We start from the raw sequence: 21,540 nt of genomic DNA, 5'->3' as shown, positions 1-21,540 counted from the left end.
TCCCCCAAATCAGTACTGAAGCCAAATTCAGTTTTAACAGCAAATGTCAAAGTTGTTTTATGTCAGCAAAGCTACAATTAGCATTTAGAGTCCTGTTAAAAACTAAATACAACCCGTGTTTCAGTAGCTTCTCGTACTACCTGCAGCAGCAATAATTCGAAGTGATAATTTTCTGCATCTAAGTTTCTTTCTTTCATTGTAGAGAAATCCTGACTCACTATTCTTAACAATGTTGCTTCAGTTCATTGAGGTTTGTGGGCATTCATTCATGCACAGCTCTCTTAAGAGTCCTCCACAGCTTTTCAGCTGGGTTAGGGTCTGAACTTTGGGGAAACTGGAACCCTTTTATTCTATTCTTTTAAACCCAAATCATCACCCCTCCACCAATGTGTTTGACAGTTGTAATGAGGTGTCTGTGCTGTTACTCTGTATTTGCTTTTCACCGGACATGCTGCTACGCATTACGACCAAATGTCTGCACTTTGGCCTCGTCTATTCAAAGAACAGAAGTTCAGAAGTCTCGTGGTTTGTGGTTTGTTGAGGCGCAATGTTAAGATGGAAAATGAGGCCTGTAGAGTTCGAGATGTAGCTCTGTTTATTGGAAGGATTTCTGCTTCTTTGGAGATCCTCCCACTTGGTGATGATCAGTTAGTCAAGTGCAATTAATCAGCAGCACCTGGTTCCTATTTAACTTCTGAATTCTTAGTAAGCAGTGTGTACTTTTTCACACAGGACGCTATGAAAGCATTTTCCCATGATTGTATTTGACACATTGTTGCTAAAGTTTCCATCCAACTCTGAACGGAACACTTGGAACTCACATACAGTATCCTGTGATTATTGAAAAGATGTGTATTTAAACTTGTCTTTAACAAATCATTTTTTTGTGACTGACCCTGAAACATAACCAAGTTACAGTATTTTTAAGTATTATTCTGCAGAATGAACTGACATTAGGAAAACAACACAACAACTTCAACTGTAAGTGAACTATTGTGTAACTGGTTTATCCACTGTCTCTGCTCTTCTACTCTCTACTTAAAACCAACACTCCCTGGTTCTCCATCACTCCCTTGTTTCTCTGAGAAGCATTTTGGGGGGAGTAGTTCAGGAGGTCTTGGACGCCATGCATTTCCAAACCACAGGTTCAGTGCACTTTTCCTCATGTTTCCCTCTAATGAGCCCTCCCTTGTGCCAGCATAGCCTGGAGCAGATGGGATGGTTCAGCATGGCATCACCAGCCGACACAGTGGCATGTCAAACAGGCGGTCATGGGCCTGAGCATGCCAAGCACAGTCATACTCTATCGCCATATGGGAATAATGTGCACTGAGATCATGCTGGATAGGCTGACAGAGTGCGATACATGGCCTGAGTCGCCTGCAAATCAGAACAAATGCCTATGGATGCTTAAGCATATATGTATAAGTCTCAAGGCACAAACAAATGACTGTTGACCAGGCTGAGGTCAAGGCTTCAAACACGCTCAGAGTACTGCTGTAGACACTCATCTGTTCACACATGCAAAATGCTCTCTACCCCTGCAGACACGTGCTGTGCACTCACAAATTTGCAAACAGACACACACGCACAATCCAGTCCATTCATCAAATGGCAATAAAAGACAGACACACAATTCTATACAACGCTCACCAGCCCTGGCAGTTGCTCCCATTCACACACCAATAGAGGCACACACACCCCCTCCCCTCGGTCCTCTGCAGACTGTGATGATGGCTTGTGTTTGGGAGGTTAATGGCTGTTTGCTCCCCACAACCTTCACACTTGATTACTCAAGTCGACTGCTGTCTGGACTGCGGGGGACATCTCCAGGACACCACAGCCCTTCCTGCCACCACTCTCATAAGTATGCCTTGTTCATTAGAAATGTTAATGAAGTTTGAGGACACAGTGTGCAAAGTGATGGGAAATGATCCTCAGTGTTATTAGACCACAGCATTAGAAATGATTTAGCAGTGCCTTAAAAAACATAAAATAAAGGAAGAAAAGTACATCTTGAAAGATGGAGGAGCAGAACAAAAGTGTTCTGCATTATGCAGGTCACATTTTTATCTATTGCATTTTTAAAAATTCAGTGTGGGCTTTGCAGTGCACTGCATGATGACCGTCTGATTTCCATTTGAAAGTAAGGAAATGTGCTGTATGGATAATTTGTGAAATTACTATAAAGTGTGGGAAATTACACACCCACTGAAGTAGTGCAGTTTTTAGAAAAAGTGCCACAACTTCAAACGCTGCATAAAATATCTGTTCCCCAAAGTAGTTAACTTGGCAGTATTAAAGCAAACAGACCTTTTAGTCTTTACTTAGAGAGACTCCAGTGTTGGCACTCGTCCCAAAGTGTTCCAAGTGCAGGTAAGAGGCAAATTCACTACAAAATCAACATAAAATTTATATATATATGGTCATTGCTTTGTTGAAAGCTAAAGTCTTGAACCTATTAGTAATCTGCTAAAACTAACATTGCTCTTTATTAGTGGCTTGCAGAAATGATATTGTTCTGCAAACTGAATACTTCTGATTACAGGTTTCTGTAGCTCGCTTGGTCTGAAAAATATCCAGTTTGTTAAAAAATAATTTGACGAGCTGACTTCTGAAGTTGAACAGGTGTGCTTGTTTAATTGAAATGAAGAGCGGGCTTGTGGGAAACACATTTTACACTGCTGTTGGTGTAAGATGATTAAAGAGTACATTTGCACACCAAATATATACAGGAGAAATACTAACATAGTCACAGAATTGTAATGAGCAAATATCCAAATAGATAATTTAAGTAATCATATATCTGTCAATAAAACAAGGCACGAGGCAGGTAAAACACTTGGAAATAGCCTTGCAGAGCAAAGATTTGAGTACATAGTTCATGATGTGCTATTTTTTTATGCACTGCTTGTTTATCTTGCAGTACTGAACACACCAGTCTATGTTCTATTAATTACAGCCACGGGCACATGATTTAAATTATGTCCTGTTTAAATTATCTGTGGATTTGGTTAAAATATATACAATGCATACATAATCATGTAAACCGAACGACTGCAGGCCACAGACATGGGTGATAACTAATTTTGAAAAATCTATTATTTTGCGACCTTAAAAATAGAAGCACAGAAGAAAAGTAAAATAATTATGCAAATCCGCAAGAAAAAGATAATTCGTGAAATTTCATTTTGCCACTCAGCGTATGATGAGGCCATAAACAACTGAATTATTGTTCAGTGGTTTTAAAATGCTTTCAGTGACATTACATACTTGTTTTTTGCAACAGAATGCAGCACTACTAGATTTGAATCACAAAATCTGCTCCCTGCTATCCACAAATGTCTCATATATGTGGTGAAAATTGAATTTACAGAGGTAAATACTATGCAAATGACGCCTTATTCGGAAACCCAGGGGTGCCATTTTATGATTCATGACTGGTAACTGTGTTAACTACCTTCATTGACTTTCAGATGCAGAAGTGTCTTGTTTAAAAATGAGCTATGCGATGTCTAAATTGGAAGGAGTATTTTGGCTGAGCCACAATATTATATAGATTATACATGTGAGTTTGGATAGACAGCCTTATATCCTTCTGCTCTGCAGGCATTGGTGAAGCACCATTTACTAAATGGCTATTATGTACATATAGAAAATGTGGGAATGGAAGCTGAAACAATGTTTCTACTCTGGTGGGATGTGGTGTGCAGGAGGGCCAAGGGTTCTTCAACTGGGGCAAGTGATCCATTTGGACATGATATTGTTTCTGTAAGAGGAAAGGCTCGTAGCAGAAATAGTTACATAAGACTCCAGAAGTTCATATTGTTTCTATGGCAAGAGACAGGGGTTTTATTTTGCTCTTCAGTGTTATCAGGATAAGACCTCTTTTGACGATAATGCCATTTGGCTCCTATCTTAAGATATCATATTTTGTGACTCACAGGAGCGCAGGCCTATCGCTGCAGATCTAATGAAAAGCTGGGTGTATTTTTGTGCATGCGTGTGTGCATTTGTGTCTGCATGCATGCCATCTAAATGGCAGCCATCTGCTAACAGCAAAGATGGCTGTGATGGAAAGATATAAGCAGAAAACAGAGATAAAAATACAAGGAGACATCTATATCGTGATCCTCCTCTTCATCTCCCCCCCCACCCCCCACCCATTTTTTTTTGTTACAGCTACTACCTATATTTCTATGTGCCTTTCTCTGATTCAAAACTACATTTCCCAACTCCATAAAGTAACTCGCCCTGTGTGCAGGAGCTCCGAGGACAGAGTCACTTTTTTGTTAGGAACTGTGGAATCGGGAGGGATGTGTTTTGTTGGTGCATGGAAGGAATTGGGGAGTGGTAAGTGGGGGGTCTGGTAGTCAGTTGAGTACATGGTTGCATGCTGACACAACAGCAAAACAGCCCTCCTACAGCCACATCCAAAATATCTCATGCATGGTGCTGCATTACACACACACAAAAAGATGAGAGGTGGCTGAGTGTGTGTATAGACTACAAAACTGTGTGTGTGTGTGTTTGTGTGTGTGTTGATGGGGAGGGAGAGAAGATAAATAAGAAGCAGGGCGGGGAGCAGCAAACAGATTATGTCCCCCAGCCATGATTATCTACGCCTGCCGCTCTGACCCCCCGTCCCAATTACCAAGATAAGGCAGCCTGTGTCCATGTGTGTGCCTGTACAGGAGTGTGTCTACTTTCCTTTCGTTGAAGAAAAATATGTGATGCTTGCTCGTTCATAGGGCATTTGTGTTCACTGGTAGCTATCAGGGACCACACACTTTTTACTTCCCACTGTTCTTGCCCCATTGCAGGAGGGTTGTAGGTGTGGTGCTTTAGAATGATGAAATACCTTCTCTTGATAGTTTCTAGAATTGCAGATGGACAAGAATACGTGTTTGAGTCAGGAAGATGTTGAGAGGACACCTGATTGATTTCAAAAAGCAGGAAATGAATCATACATTTTTCTCCATCCTCTCTAGAATTTTAGAGCTCCTGCTGGAGCATCAAAGACAGGCAACTCCCATCTTCCCTTTCGTACTGCCATCTGCGCCCTGCCTCTTTGCTTTGCCTTTTCATCCTCACCCTCCTTTGCATGCTTCTTATCAGTGCTTGTCATCTTCTCATTTTTTTTTAACTCCCTCTCTTTACATCTCTCTTCCCCACAGGTCCCGTAGGGGATGCTGATTTATGATTTGAACCGCATTTCCCAACATGCTGGAGTAAGAGGGTCTGATCCCACGGGACAACCATCAGTCCTGTAAGACAGCATGGGTCTCGACAGCTCCAGGTTGGTGCCAGTTCTCTCATTAGAATCTCCGCAATGAGTCAACATGTAGGCTGTCACTAAAGCCTCGTAGCGCTGAAAGGAGGCACAATGACCACCTGGACTACTGTGATGCCACTGAGGGAGCCACAAGACAGCTCAAGACAAAGATCCTGGGGGAGGTGTGGCAGTTTATGGAGCACTATCCGTCAGTAATATCACATACTGTGTGTGGCAAAGTCAAGAACACTGTTATCTGTAGGCCTGCGCACACATTTTTCAGTGGTTCAGCAATGCCTATGGTTTGATAAAATGCATTTTTTTTAAACAAATATTCTAACACAATCATTGGCCAATGTCGATGGCCCATTTCATTTGCAGGATCCCATCAGTTGTGAAAGCTGCTTTTGTTTTCCTGTTACCATAATTCTGAAATGAAATGAAACTCCTATGTGGATATGAAAAGTATTTTTTTACTTCATTACTTATCACTAATCCCGACATATGATTACCAGCTATCTTTTATACAGAAGCACTAAAAATTTATGAGAACTGCAGTATTGCATACTTTATTTTTTTTTTTTAAATATACAGATAGGAACAAAATTATTATAAGCACTATGGAATTTAAAGTTTTTGTCAAACTTTTGTGCTTTTTTAAAGTGCATTTTGAACAGAGCAGGGGATTCTCAACATTGGATTTCTAAACATACTAGTTTTCAAATAGAAATAATAAATAATTTCTATTTGCACACCATAGAATTATTTCAGAATAAAGCAAAAACTACTAGGGTCAATATTGTTAACCCTCTGAAAAACTGAACTTTTTTTGTGAGCCACAGCACAAACTACTGCTGGGCAATGATGTGCTTTAATGTTTTAATGCTCAAAGGTGTAAAATCAAGTTCATTTCAACTTTCACTTGAGAAAGCATCGCGCCAAAAAAATTGAAACTTATCACAAAACAGGAGATGAATACGCAAAATTTGCAGAATTTCTAAGTGTCATGAACTGGAGTGATAATTATTATTAAGAAATTCCAGGAGAACTACGCAGTTGGACCTGGCAGAGGTAGGAAGTGAAAGATTTTAAAGACTCTGGAAAGAAAATAAGGGAAAGTTGTTTCTAAAGCCCCCACACCACTGCCAAGACACCAGTGAAAGAATCTTTGAGAGTACAATTCCCGACTTGACTAAATCAATTTCTAGATGCTCGCAGACTGAAGCATGCCAAGGACAACCTGGATAAAGCTTTTGCATACTGGAAACACATCATTTGCTCTTATGAGATGAAACTAGAGCTTTTTAGCCACAGAGAGGCTGCTTATGTTTGGAGAAAGAAGGGAGAAGCATACAACCCAAAGAACACCACAGTGATATCCACAGTGAGGCATGGTGGTGGGAGCATTATCTTATAATGCTTAGGCATCTGGAACTGGGAATCTCATCAACGTGGAAGGAATCATGAAGAAACAAGGATGTATGAAGATTTTAAAAGAAAATTTCAAGTAGTCAGCAGCAAAACTTGGTTTGCATGATTGATTTGTCTTCCAACACAGCAACAAGCTAAAACACAGGCCACGTTTGGCGAAGAAGTACCTCCAGAAGACCAAAATTGAATGTTAAAGACTGGCCTGCATAAACATTTAACTTGAGTTCCACTGAAAAAACTTTGGGGTGAACTTAAGGTCCATACCAGAAGACCTACAAATCCGAAAGAGCTTCGGATATTAGCCAAAATGAATGGGCTGGGATAATTCAGTTGACATATTTTTGTCAGCTGAAATTATTGTGTTGTGAAATGATTTTGTTTCTGTGTGCAAAGTAAAATAAGATATAAATCCAAATTAAGCAAAGACATTTGGAAAAAGATGTCTTAAAAATTCCTTGCTCTGTTTAAAGAGCACTTGGGAAATGGGAAATTTTTATGGGGAGGCCAATCATTCTCTCCTTACCTGTGAAATTGCTGCTACTTTTGTTCATATGTAAAAGTCCCAATCCCTTTAAAACAACACTAAAACATACTTTTCTTACTTTGTTCAGCAAAACAATAAAACTGAATGAGAAGGTATGTCGTAGTCCAGACTCCAAAACTCCAACACAACAGTGAGACATCAGTGACGGACAGCAGTGGGACTGGATATGTGTGGAGAACAACTTGTTAGTGCTAAAGATGGCTTAACCGCTTGGCTGCCAAGATGAATCCCCTGAAACCAAAAGGATCCAATACACACACTGCTGAGGTTTAAGATGTCAATGAGCAAGTCAAGCTTCCCACATTCCTTTCCAACAACCTCCACAAGCTCTTCAGTGGACCAGGAGGGCAAAAACGGTATTCCTAAACACACTGTTTTCAACATGGAAAGCTAGACACTGAATCTGTCTCTCTCTGTTTTCTCAAGTTGCAAATCTGAATTTTTTGAGAGGTTAGATTTGGTGTAGAGAGTGTAGACTTGTGACATGAGACCAATGAGAACTTTGCCACAAGGTTCTTAAATTCAGAGGAAGCAGCTAGAGAAGGGAAAAGGAGGAGGTAAATAAGAAAAAGCACAGCGAGAATCTTTTTAAATCTTCCACATTCACTCAGTTTAAACTGCAGCAACTCTGGTTCTTCACCTTCCAAGTATAAACTTCAGCATTGCCTTATGTTATCTTGTTATGTATCATTGGCATTTGCAATCATTCATAGCTACTGGCCTTAGCACTATATATAATTACACAGGTTACCATATAGCCCGATGTAAATTAGCAGACAGCTGCGTACACATACAATTTATTATGCTGCCATGTTTCCACACAAACACATTAGTACATTCCATTGCAGTTTCAGTTAGAAAATGTTCTGATTGCTTATTCCTTTGATGTTTATAAAGGCTTCAAAGAACTTCTTTATTAAGTCATGCCTGTTTAACATTTAAAGAGGCATTTGGTTTGTTTCCATTAAAACAAGCAAAGAGCTAAATGTGAGAAAATATTTTAAAATGAAACAGAGTTGCACAGAGATATTTATGTGTAGTTTTTAACAGGCTGTTTTGTGTGTGACACCACACTTTTTTTTTCCTACGCAAATGCTAGGAGGGCTGCATATATTTAATGCATTTGTTTTTTTGCTGGTGTTCAGCATTTTCACCAATTCCACAGTGACGACTGCTAATTTTATTCAAATGTGTTAACTACTGGAAAAATGCAAGATTCATTTCAGTTGTCCTTTACTGAGCGAGATGACTGATTTTAACACAAGTCTGCTTATATTAAATTATGCACCAATCCCTGAGGGTGCACCAGAGGCATTATGTTAATAAACCTTCTCTCATTGGCTCATTGCATCACACTTGGCCTGGAGTTTTGGAAGATACAATGAACATTAAATAAAAGAAAAAAGAGCCATCCTCCATTGGAGCATTAAATTGCCTTTAAAAATCAAATCCCAATCCAAGCATTTCCAAAACAAAATTTATTCAGTCTCTCTCTGATACATGCTCCAACTTTCCAAACTGTAGGATGTTGCGAATGCTGACGGCAACTTTTAGTGCCTACTGCAACTCCATCTTTAACATCTACTTGGCTCAGACAAGACATGGTGACTCATGATTTAAGTGAGCGATTGGAAACTCATTCAAATTCAATATTTGTGATTCACTGAGAAAATAAGAGAAAGCCATCTGCTCGGAGGCAAGTGAGACCAAGCAGGGGAGGTAGATAAGAACCCAATTTGCTACAATTTAGACTGAACAAACTACCTATTCAGATTTTCAGTTGTCATGACACCTGAATATATATATATATATATATATATATATATATATATATATATATATATATATATATATATATATATATATATATATGAATATAATGAATTGCATTTATATAGCGCTTTTTGAGACCCTCAAAGCACTTTACAATTCCACTAGTCATTCACTCTCACATTCACACACTGGTGGAGGCCACAGCTGCCCTGGGGCAGACTGACAGAAGCGAGGCTGCCTTATCGTGCCATCGGCCCCTCTGGCCAACACCAGTAGGCAGTAGGTGAAGTGTCTTGCCCAAGGACACAACGACCAAGACTGTCCAAGCCGGGGCTCAAACTGGCAACTTTCTGATTACAAGATGAACTGCCAACTCTTGAGCGGATCAAGTTATATACAGTGGGGCAAAAAAGTATTTAGTCAGCCACCGATTGTGCAAGTTCCCCCACTTAAAATGATGACAGAGGTCAGTAATTTGCACCAGAGGTACACTTCAACTGTGAGAGACAGAATGTGAAAAAAAAATCCATGAATCCACATGGTAGGATTTGTAAAGAATTTATTCGTAAATCAGGGTGGAAAATAAGTATTTGGTCACCTCAAACAAGGAAAATCTCTGGCTCTCACAGACCTGTAACGTCTTCTGTAAGAAGCTTTTCTGTCCCCCACTCGTTACCTGTATGAATGGCACCTGTTTGAACTCATCATCTGTATAAAAGACACCTGTCCACAGCCTCAAACAGTCAGACTCCAAACGCCGCCATGGCCAAGACCAAAGAGCTTTCGAAGGACACCAGGAAAAGTATTGTAGACCTGCACCAGACTGGGAAGAGTGAATCTACAATAGGCAAGCAGCTTGGTGTGAAAAAATCAACTGTGGGAGCAATCATCAGAAAATGGAAGACATACAAGACCACTGATAATCTCCCTCGATCTGGGGCTCCACGCAAGATCTCATCCCGTGGGGTCAAAATGATCATGAGAACGGTGAGCAAAGATCCCAGAACCACACGGGGGGACCTGGTGAATGACCTGCAGAGAGCTGGGACCAAAGTAACAAAGGTCACCATCAGTAACACACTACAACGGCAGGGAATCAAATCCCGCAGTGCCAGACATGTTCCGCTGCTGAAGCCAGTGCATGTCCAGGCCCGTCTGAAGTTTGCCAGAGAGCACATGGATGATAGAGCAGAGGATTGGGAGAATGTCATGTGGTCAGATGAAACCAAAGTAGAACTTTTTGGTATAAACTCAACTCGTCGTGTTTGGAGGACGAAGAATACTGAGTTGCATCCCAAGAACACCATACCTACTGTGAAGCATGGGGGTGGAAACATCATGCTATGGGGCTGTTTTTCTGCCAAGGGGACAGGACGACTGATCCGTGTTAAGGACAGAATGAATGGGGCCATGTATCGTGAGATTTTGAGCCAAAACCTCCTTCCATCAGTGAGAACTTTGAAGATGAAACGAGGCTGGGTCTTCCAACATGACAATGATCCAAAACACACCGCCCGGGCAACAAAGGAGTGGCTCCGTAAGAAGCATTTGAAAGTCCTGGAGTGGCCTAGCCAGTCTCCAGACCTCAACCCCATAGAAAATCTGTGGCGGGAGTTGAAAGTCCGTGTTGCTCGGCGACAGCCTCAAAACATCACTGCTCCCGAGAAGATCTGCATGGAGGAATGGGCCAAAATACCAGCTACTGTGTGTGCAAACCTGGTAAAGACCTATAGTAAACGTTTGACCTCTGTTATTGCCAACAAAGGTTATGTTACAAAGTATTGAGTTGTATTTTGTTATTGACCAAATACTTATTTTCCACCCTGATTTACGAATAAATTCTTTACAAATCCTACCATGTGGATTCATGGATTTTTTTTTTCACATTCTGTCTCTCACAGTTGAAGTGTACCTCTGGTGCAAATTACTGACCTCTGTCATCATTTTAGGTGGGGGAACTTGCACAATCGGTGGCTGACTAAATACTTTTTTGCCCCACTGTATATATACATTGTATCTGCAGGAAAAATGGTTGCAGGTCTCTTCAACTTTGCTATTTAATTCAGTAGCCAAGGCTGCACATAACACTGATGAAGCACAGAATGTGTTTTAATTCAGGTGTGTGTGGAGGGAGGAATTATTCTTTCATTCCTCCATTGTGGATCACATCCAGTTTCTTATTGGATATATTGTACAATCACTCACTTTATTCCAGTGTTTCATTAGAAGTATTTAATTGTGTGGATGTTATAAAGAGAGTGTGGACATAATAAATAGCATACTAAGCAATGGTACTGAATAGTAGTCGTACAAACACTTACGACTTTGTGTCGATTGTAATTTACAGTGCTGATAACATTATATAGCTCCTCTTGCATTCTTTCATATTATATTCTGCATATATATTCTGCTCCAAGTGAGTTCAAACAGATAAAAACCAAAGTCAACATGAGTACATTCAACTGAGAAACCAGGACATTTGGAGAAATCAGGTCACGCTGGTAATATAACCTGGATACTGCATGTGCAGCTGATCAGTAAGCAGTTAAAATACTGCTACCACTATCAGAAAATAGTGGTGAAATCTTCCTGCATGCTGCACAAAAATAAGCGAGCACATAGAATTACTATTGGATTCATCAACTGCGCATGTGTCTCATGCTTCTTTATAAGGAAAACATTACATAAAGGTGTGTCATGGCAGAAAGAATGCAAAAGAAAATGTAATGTCCAAGGTTAAAACCATACAAGGTCCATTTTAGTTAAGTATTACCTTGAAAATGACTTTTTTTTTTTAAGGGGGGGTTGCTTATAAAAATAAGTTGAGCTTAGGCTGTGTTAACAGATGGCAAATGTTATGTTTCCCCAAGACACAAGTGATAAAAGAAAAGGTTTCACATGAGAGTGGACTTATTAAGCTTATTTCCAGCTCCATATTACTATTCTTGGATTCTGCTAGAGTGGCTTTGCACGCTACAGTCAAAAGAGATCATTCTTTATCTCATATTGAGCCTTGGTGCGGCACCTCAGTTCAACCATGAGCCATTTTAGTTATTCACCCTTTAAAGCACTTTAAGCCAGCTGTCTCCTGATTGGCTGCTGAGATTACAACATTAAGGAAGATCTACTTCACAGCATACAGATCTAAGAGAAAAAAAACAAAAAACAGTGTTCACGACAGCATGTAGGCTGAACTCTCAAGTCTGAGAAATTACTTGTACATACACTGACCTCACTACCATATCAGTATGGCGACAGTACGCTAGCAGTGAATTGGGGAAGTGTTTCCCATTAAAATAAATGTTATGTTCGAGAGGATAAAGTGTGCATATTAAGATAAAACTGCAGCTTTTTAACCAACTCTCCATTCTGACCAATATTTCATTGCTAACTCTTCTAAAGCTGCTTTTTGATTATTTTGAAATGTTCTTTTGGAAAATGACAAATGTGCATAACTAGTGAATGAATTTGTTACAAAGCCTAAAAGGTCCATTTAGTCTTGTGATGATTTCTACACCCTGTATTTTTCAGTCCTGCCTAATGAACAGTTATTTGTAATGTCTCCTACACACTGGGCGTTTCAGTCTATGCTGAAGTGAGCACTTTCAGATGGATGGGGCAAAGGCTATGGCATTAGCAGACGGAGTTCTCACACCCCACATGCTGGCCATATGTCATGCCAAATCGCATCTCATCTCTCGCTAAGAGAAGGTGCTGCTGGAGGCTGAAAGGCCACCCTCCAAACCGATATCATCAGCTTGACAACCTGACCTGGACAGAGCTGAGGGCTACAGCTATGCTCTGTATCATATCTAGACACATTAAGTCAACTGAGCTACGCTGCAATAAAACACAAAGCCGATCTTTCAAAACTAGGCAGCCCAAAGTCCAGACATAAAAGCGGGTCAATAACAGTGCAGTCCATTAAATGCATTATTTGTGGGTACTACCAAATACTTGTGAATATATATCTTAATGTCATAATTAACTGCATGGTGGTGTGGTGGTTAGCCCTGTTTCAGTGTCACAGTAAGAAGGTCCTGAGTGGGAATCAAGGCCTTTCTTTGTAGATTTTCCATGTTCTCTCTGTGTCTGTGCAGGTTCTCCCAGATACTCTTCATCCCACATTCCAAAGAGACGAATGGGGATAGAATAATTAGCGACTATAATATGGCTGTGAATGGTTGTCTGTCTCTACTGTATGTGTTAGCCCCATGACGGATGGCCTGCCCAGAGTGTCCAGGAGAGGATACATGAATCTTCGTTATGGTTACAATGTAAAATGAATGCTCAGCCTGCAAAATCTTTGTTCTGCTGGCTACTTTCTTTGTGGACCAACCAGCAGACACTTCGGTAATCCTGACTTTCTTACTAAAATTCAAGGCTTAAGCTTTTGTAGGACTCGGGAGGCGATATCGACCAGGAGATGTCATGGTACTGAATAAATTGTTGTCTGTAGTTCTGCCTGATTTGTTCCCTCACTGCTTTTTCTCTTCCTCTCTCTCTCTCTCTTTCTCTCTCTCTCTCTCTCACACACACACACACACACACACACACACACACACACACACACACACACACACACACACACACACACACAGTCCCTCGCTCTCATCCAGTTACACTTACTGTATATACTTGAAACTCTCACACACTGTTGTGTGACCGAGAGAAGTCCTACCCATAAAAAAGGAAATTACCAGACAAGATCAGTCATGCAAAGAAACAAAGAAAGGTTAAATAAAATATTCCCTGCAAAACCACTGAATTCCAAGTCTGCAACAAATTACTACTTAAGTAGAAAGAATGCGTAAGAAAATCAATATTTAAACTCAACAGCTTCTTTTGAGCTTTAACAATAAAGCATACAGAACCTCTGATGCCACAGCTTTCAGTACGGAAGTTGTTCAGTTTTAAACAGGTTCACAGTGAAATGTTTGAACGCTATGTTGGAACAAAGCGTATGTCAGTCTTTAATCGAGCTAAACCCTTGTGTTAGTCTGACATCTAGTGGTTAATCCAGGGTATTGTGCTCTTTTAAGCATAATTGAAATGTTTCCTCTTCTGGTGTCTCTTCCACATATTTAGGGACATAATTCGACATACACTAAGGCCACTTCGAAACCCGATGGAAGCTCATGAGGTTTTTGCATTGTAGTTTTGTATGAATAGCTTTTAGGTGCAGTGATGTGAGTGACATAGTGTAACGACAAATGTGATTAATCTGGCTGCAATAACGAAGTAGAAAATTAATTAATGCCCAATTCTCTAAACATACACAAAAGAAAACAGAAGTGATTTATTAATTGGTACCTTCTCAGCTGTTGTTGTTAGACACAGATCAAAGTCATGCCCCAACCTTTCCCCCTTCACAAATACTTCATCGAAACTGAGAAACACACCCACACACATGCAATCATTGGCAAACAAGAGGTTTTCTCTACTTTGTCACCACTGCTGGCAGCACTTACCTGTGGGCTAGTTGTTCAATTGTCAGTGACCGTGATAGAAATAACAGTTTGCTATCATTTTGTCAGCATGAGGCAGAAAAACATTAGCTTGCTCGGAAAACAAGCACACACCAGGTGGTGCCATCTCTCAGTGGATAAGCAATTAGCTTTGAAGGGGGGGGGGACAAAACTACAGTTCCCCCCCCCACAAAGAAAACAAGCAACACCTGTGTGTGCAGCCATGTGGAGCCCAAACTCAGCGTCGCATAATAGAAAATAGGGACATCCAACAGGGGAGTGTCAAGCTGCCCTTTTCTGAATGTGTTTGTGGAAAAGGTTGACAGGAAAATGACTAGAATGGGGAATAAGCAGGAGGAAGGCAATGAAATAATTTCATAGCTGAGAGTAGACAAATGAGAAAGGTTGTGGGATGGAAAATTCTAATAATTACGCAAGTGAAACATTAATTAAATCTATGTGAGAAAAGGGGAAATTAAAGTGACAAAAGGAAATAAGAAAAACACAGATCAGGTAATTTAAAAAAAAGGGACAGACATACAATAGAGGCGGGAGAAAAAAGCTGAATGATGGGAAAAAATTAAAAGTTGTGTTTTCAAAACTAAGAAAATATGGGAGCAGAGACACGGGTAATGAGCGGAGGGAAACAAATCATGTGGACAGAAGAGAGCAGAAAGCGCCACGGCACAGAGTCAGGATGAAAAAGACAGATACATTTTAGTCAGAAAAATGGATAGAACCACTTACTGAGGCTACAGTCTATCCTGATACAATCTGGCGGGAGAGAGAGCGAAATGGTGAGATCAAATAAAAAGAAAAGGAGGAAAAAGGATAGAAAGAAGAGATTGGATAAAAGAGAAAAAAAAGACATTTTTACATCCTTCAAGGTACATTCTGCAGACAACCAAACTTTGCTCTGGGGCCACCATCCGGGGACAGGCTCTGAGTCAGGATCACCCTTTCCCTTCATCAATCCCATCAACCTTCCTTCGCCTTGCTCCACCCAATCCTCCCAAAGCACAGTAGAAGGCAGACTTGCAAAATAAGATCTATGTATTACAAATATGAAAATAAACTATACAAAGTGGTCTACTGCTGACACTGAATACCTAATAAGACTACTTTGTGATTATAAGGAAAACTAAAGTAAATTCTGTGCTTGGACTCACTTGGTTCCTATTAAGCACAATCTCTTAATGGCCTTTTTATCTCTTCCACTGCTTATTGTGATTTTTTTTCCTCATAATAATAATAATAAAAAAAACATCCTTTAGAAAACTGTTTAGAAATGGTCTAAATGTGCTGGTTATAATCACGCGGTTTGAAAAAAATGGTTTGAGTACTATCTAACTGATCCATTCTCCTCACACTGTGGACATAAACGCTGCAATACCGTCATTACAGCAGACGTCGCACCACGCAACTGTAACGTCAGCTGCCTTTCCTGGTAATTTGAGATTCACTTGCCTTCTACAGCACTTTGGGTTCGACAAACCCGACAGTAACTGACACGAAAAGGTGATCTGCACATCCCAGCCACCTCATGCCTTGTGCACAGAAACTGAAATAGGCCTGTATATATTTTGTGCTACTTGCTACAAGTGGTGCGAGGAAAATGCCGTAAAAAGTGTTTCATCATTTTAAAAGGTTTAAAAATATGATCTTGTGGCTTAAAGCACAGAAAAGCTCAGTTAAAATCATGCAAAGTGTCCGTAAATGCCCAAGAAACTCAATGTGACTCTTCAGCGTAAACGGACCTTTGACTCGACTCTAAATGGAGCTAGGGATTTCTTTGACAGGAACTAGTACACTCTACCTGTCACACGCTGATATGTTATGATCTACGTGTGCATGTGGCAGAGTGGCTGGGTTGTGGTCTCGAGCTGTCAACCGCTACAGAATAGTGGACACAAACAGCCAGGAACCAGGATCACTCTGTAGAGATTTGGAGGTCATACAAACACAATGATATTAAAATGCTTTTAGGGGCCACGAGCATCGACTGATGTTTTCCGAATACGTTTAATTCAGGACAAAAGCGACATTCATGATTGTAAACAGTGTAAAGCATTTTGTAGAGGAGGTCTAATCATGAATTACTCATTCGAGAATCAATAAATACAATATTTATGGCATTAGGTAAAACATGCCAGCCGTCATCTGGCCTACACATCGCAGGCTGAACATGTTACCGTCACTCTCTATCATTAAAGATATCATTAGGACTACATCTGCCCAATTATAGCAGTTCCTAGTGATTAATTACCAGGATTTTAATTATCTTAACAAGGATTAAGGCCTTAACAGATCAGAAGGATTCCCTTCTGACTTGTTTCACTTTAGTTGTTAATTAATTTTCTTGCAAAAGAGCAGTGGAAATCATTAGCATAGCTAAGCTGAGTTTCATTTAAAAGCCGGTAAGAAAGGAAGGAAAAGGGGCTGGTATAGAAATTCTCTTGAGGATTAGCTTTAAGTGTGGGGGCATAGCTGAGAGGTTAAGATGTGGCCCTAGGTACATTAAGTTCAGCTGTGTATGCCCCGACAGCTACAGCTGTGAGCTGGTCTCTGACTGTTTGATCCGAGGGCCGCAGACATACAGGCCATTGAAGGGATGAAAAGTTCCATCTTTTGTGTCCTGGCCAGGAGGGGTTTTATGACTGATGGAAAAAAGTGAGAGTGTGAAGGAGAAAAAAGATAGAAAGAGGAAAGAGAGGGGAATGGCCTCCTTCATTTATCCCACTGTCCCCATTCATGTCTCTAAGGTGGCTTAAACTCTAATATTCCAGAGTGCACCTCTGTCATGCTCCTCCTGGTTCACTGCTGACAGTGTGGTCCTTCAAAGGGTCAGGACAGATTTAAAGTATCTAGAGCTGGAAGGTCATACCATCTTCCCCAGAGCAATGGTATTCATTGCAATGAAATTTTAATAAGTCAATAGGAAGCATTATTAGAGGGGATTCATATCCCCTTCCTAAGATTCCATCTAGCTTACAAAATCACGGAGCTTCTCCTATTAACACTCAGGCTGCTTCACATCCTCAAACCTCCCTTTCAGCACATGGGCCTATGAAAAAGACTCCTGCCTACTCGCAGCACCAGGGAAGCTTTGGTAGAGCTCCGGTATAACGCAAGAACCATTAGGAAGCGCAAGACAGAGGCAAGCCCACCCTGAAGCTTTAAGAGCAACCTTCAAGGGCTCAGGGTCAAGGCAGTGATATTGTTAGAGATGGAGCTTTTTTACCAGGATGAGGAGCCATGGGGCTTCACAGAGTACAAGAAGAAGGGGATGAATGCAGAGGAAGTGGGGGCAGGGGTCGAAGCATATTGAAGAGAAGTTACTGCAGGGTGTCTCCCTACAGAGGCTGCAATGACTGCGTTCTGGAGCTAGTTTTACATTTTGACTTTGTCTCATTTTCTCACAGTTAGCAGTTGGTAAGGGATAAGTTTCTCTTTGTTCCTCAGTTTTCTCACATAAATAGCTCTTTAGCACTGTTGGCAGTTAAAAACATTAGGTAACGGCCAGAACCTACTGATGTAACAGAGGGACGTGTTCAGAAACTTTTCCCCAGCCAACTACCTGACAATGTTATAAAAAAAAAAATCATGCTGTGAAACTCAAAATGTCAAACCATTATTCTGAGTACAAAGGCATACAATGCTGAAATACAAAGTGAGTGTGAGGAGACAGGGAAGGAGGCAAGGGAAAGGTTAGCGGGGACATCCACAATGAATCACGGGGGCCTACCGAGGTTAACGGTGAGCTTGACGCGGCCTCCGTCCAGCTCCAGTCGCAGGGTGTCCGCTGACTCCTTGGAGGTGGTGGCCATGAGCAGGCCGTACGCTCGCTGAGACATGAAGCGCAGCGCCACGTCTTCGGCCTCCGTGTGCATGGTGACCGGCATGATGATCTTCAGGTACATGCTGCCGTCGTAACTCAGCACCGTCGCCTCTGCAAAGGGGCGATGAAGAGGATGAAGTAAGCAACGAGTAACAATCGAGGGAACGGTGTCTCCCGAACAAAGGTCGGGCCGGTATCACAGCTAAGTTTAAAGTAGCTGTGATAATCCACGTAAGCTTAATTACAGTTGAAAAATCTTTCAATCACTCACGTCCCGCTTTCTCCAAAGACGACAGCTCTAATTCAAACAGGATTTAGACAAGACGTGTATTTGGACGCCATATCAACAGCATAGGATCAAGGGAAAATTCGGCATGAATCAAGATCAAAGCCATGTATGTCTGAAAACGTCACACCAAAACAAAAGGGGATATAAATCTTGTTACACCTCTCAGACATTCAAATTTAACAATTTCATAGAAATAATCAATGCGCACATCTTCTGAATGTCTTTTTCTGTGTGTACACTTTTAGCACACCTTATCATTTACAATGGATTTGTTAAATATGTATAACATTTGCTTAAATTAGATCTATCGGATGGCCTAGGAACGCCTTAGGGAGGTCTGGGCTTCTGTGACCCAGCCCCCTGATAAGGGGATAAAAAATATGGATGGATAAATAATTATCTCATAATTATGTTTACATTTGTTTACAAGAACCCACATTTCAAGAAAACGCTGACAATTTTAAAGTGTAGTGTATTAATACAAGAAGAACAGGAAACCACAAAAAAAGGACTTAACAAAAACATCAGATGCTTGCCAAGCTTAGAAAAACAAAACTCAGTCCGTGCTGTAACACGGTCTTCATGTTCACACTACATTGAAGTGTGGTTACTTTCTCTAACATCGCTGCTGCCATAAATAGACCGCTGTTGGAGATTGACAGTTCCAGAGGAGTGCTCTTATCTTGGAGCGTGGGTCGATATGTGTCACCACAGGCTAACATGAGTCACTTTCACAGGGTGCTTCAAGCATTTAGATTTTAGAGTGTACAAAAACACGATGTTAAAAGATGCAGAAAAATCCCTCCTACAGGCCAGCAATCGCTTAAAATGCTGCTATTTCAAGAGAGCACATCAGATTCGCAAATCCTACACAACACACTGTGTGTACTTTGACAAAAGTCCCACTTGTATAAAAATGTGATGACGCTGCATTATTTTATCAAAACAGTGAACGGCTAAAAGAGACCATTCATTATTGCATAATCACCATCACTACAACCTGCAGGGCCCTGTCCCTGTCAAATCAATATCACAGATTCTCCTGTCATTCAGCTAATCTGTGAACTCAGTTTATATACACAGGTGTATCTAGCTGGGTATTACAGAAGTGTGCCTGCAATAATACAAAAATCCACAAGATGGCAGAAGAACATCACTTAAACCACGCTTGTCATCCGAGGAACCAAATAGTAAATTGTTAAAATTATCACCCTTCAAAATAAGGATATTTCATCCTATACCCTGACTGTCCTGACTTGAATCCAATTTCTCCTTCCCTCATTACCCTCCTTGTCCCTCAAAATTCCATTCCGTCATGGCTCACTCACCCCCTCAGACAAGCTAAGACAAACCGCAGGCTGAGGTGTCTGCACCTAATTGGGATGAATCAGAAGGACGTGGTGTTGTTTGACGAGCTCACCCTGCCTCGCTGTGGTGCAAAGGCCACTCGTGTGTGTGTGACTGACACAGATGGCGGCAGGAGGCCTGGCTGCTCTGTCGCACTCCTGCCAACATCCCAGCACTTCAGCCAGTGGGCTGAATGCAAGCAAGTCTCAGGTGGCATTTGGTGCACACACAGCTCCTTGTTGGTTACAATACAAGGAAGAATGCTGTCGTATGTGTCAGCACATTAACTTAACAGAAACTTTTCGTTGTTTGGTGTTGGGACTCTCATGATTTCCTTTTCATTCTTACTGCAGTGCATGGGGCCTCATATAAAGGAATATCTTTGCTTGTGTGTATATGTTTGTCCTGCTTTTAATGCGATAAAAAAGCATTTCATTTCTTTTCTGGAGTGTAGCCAAAACAATTATATTTATCATAGTCAGTATTCAATTATATACAATGAATTCAGATTCTATAATTAATCCTTAAGTGGTCAAAGAAGCTTCACTCTTGGCCCTTCTTACCTATCTCACAGTTGGTACCAAGGTATCCGGTGCCAGTGCAATCACAAATGTACCGGTTCCAGCCCTCTTTGCAAAGACCTCCGTTGCCACAAGGGGCACTGCTGCAGCGTTTCTGTAGCTCACGGGTGCAGAAACTGCTGACACCCAGGGCACTCTGGATCTCAGCCAGCCGGCGGACATCCCGGCTCTTGCCATCGATGAATAGGTCACGGACGCAGCCTACGTAGCCGTAGTTAAGGAGCGCTGTCCAAACTTCTGGCGGCAGGATGAGATCTGACTTAGATTCGGGCAGCCCGCCCAAGTACATATCAGTGTCCAGGTCCAGGATTTCACTGCCCTCTGGGGAGCTGAAGGGCATGCTGCGGCTGTTGACTGAGATTGATCCTAAAATACAGAAAGAAAGAAGAAACAAGCAGCAAGATGTTAACTTTTGAATCTGATGTTACTGGCACCTGGATACATCACCCTAACTGCAGCTACATGAATGAATATAGGTCCAGCTTATCTGTGCATGACTGAGCATGCATCTTGTATTTAGTGCTTGACTAAAGTGATTCAGATGGTCAGGACTGAAAATGTGTATAGTCTATATACGTAAATGTGAGTGAGCGGAATAGTGGGAGGGGCAGTAGGTGGCTAATTTAGGGAAACAGAACAGGGACAGACGGAGACAGAAGGACATACACGCCACAGAAAGAATAGATGACAGTAGAGTGTGCATCCATATGCGTGTGTGTGTCTAATGTGTCTATAATAGGCTAAATGGAGGAGAAGGGAAGCAGAATGCAGCAGGGAGTGGGTGAAACAAAAGGCCCTCTCTCTTTCGGTGATTAACGACTCCATCTTAATTTTCTATTAAAAGCCAATTACAGGAGGAGCAGCAGTGAGATCCCATGCGTGCATACACACTCACACACACACGTATGCACGCACGCATTCACACGCTTCCTCATTATAAGGCAACAATTGAGGGAGATATAATGTCCAAGGTTCTTTCCCACCTACAGATCAT

The 21,540-nt window shown here is 41.2% G+C and overlaps 1 protein-coding gene across 10 annotated transcripts in view; it reads right to left on the bottom strand.

The window, feature by feature from the left end:
• nrxn2b (neurexin 2b) overlaps positions 1 to 21,540 on the bottom strand; it is a 719,424-nt gene that overhangs the window by 341,883 nt on the left and 356,001 nt on the right. For 8 of the 10 annotated variants that reach the window (XM_004567086.2, XM_004567090.2, XM_004567089.2 and 5 more), the window contains 3 exons: positions 20,529 to 20,912; positions 18,237 to 18,440; positions 15,239 to 15,265 (listed from right to left, as the gene is read on the bottom strand). In XM_004567086.2, the coding sequence (XP_004567143.1) occupies positions 15,239 to 15,265; positions 18,237 to 18,440; positions 20,529 to 20,912 (615 nt within the window). Of the gene's footprint in view, positions 1 to 14,494; positions 14,620 to 15,238; positions 15,266 to 18,236; positions 18,441 to 20,528; positions 20,913 to 21,540 lie in introns of those variants that run through there. The other 2 variants (XM_004567088.2, XM_076881965.1) reach the window with 2 other exon arrangements.

Source organism: Maylandia zebra, linkage group LG3 (genome assembly GCF_041146795.1).
Source record: "Maylandia zebra isolate NMK-2024a linkage group LG3, Mzebra_GT3a, whole genome shotgun sequence".
NCBI classification, from domain to species: domain Eukaryota; kingdom Metazoa; phylum Chordata; class Actinopteri; order Cichliformes; family Cichlidae; genus Maylandia; species Maylandia zebra.
Note: the sequence above shows the minus strand (reverse complement) of the source record. Positions and strands in the feature narration are given on the sequence as shown.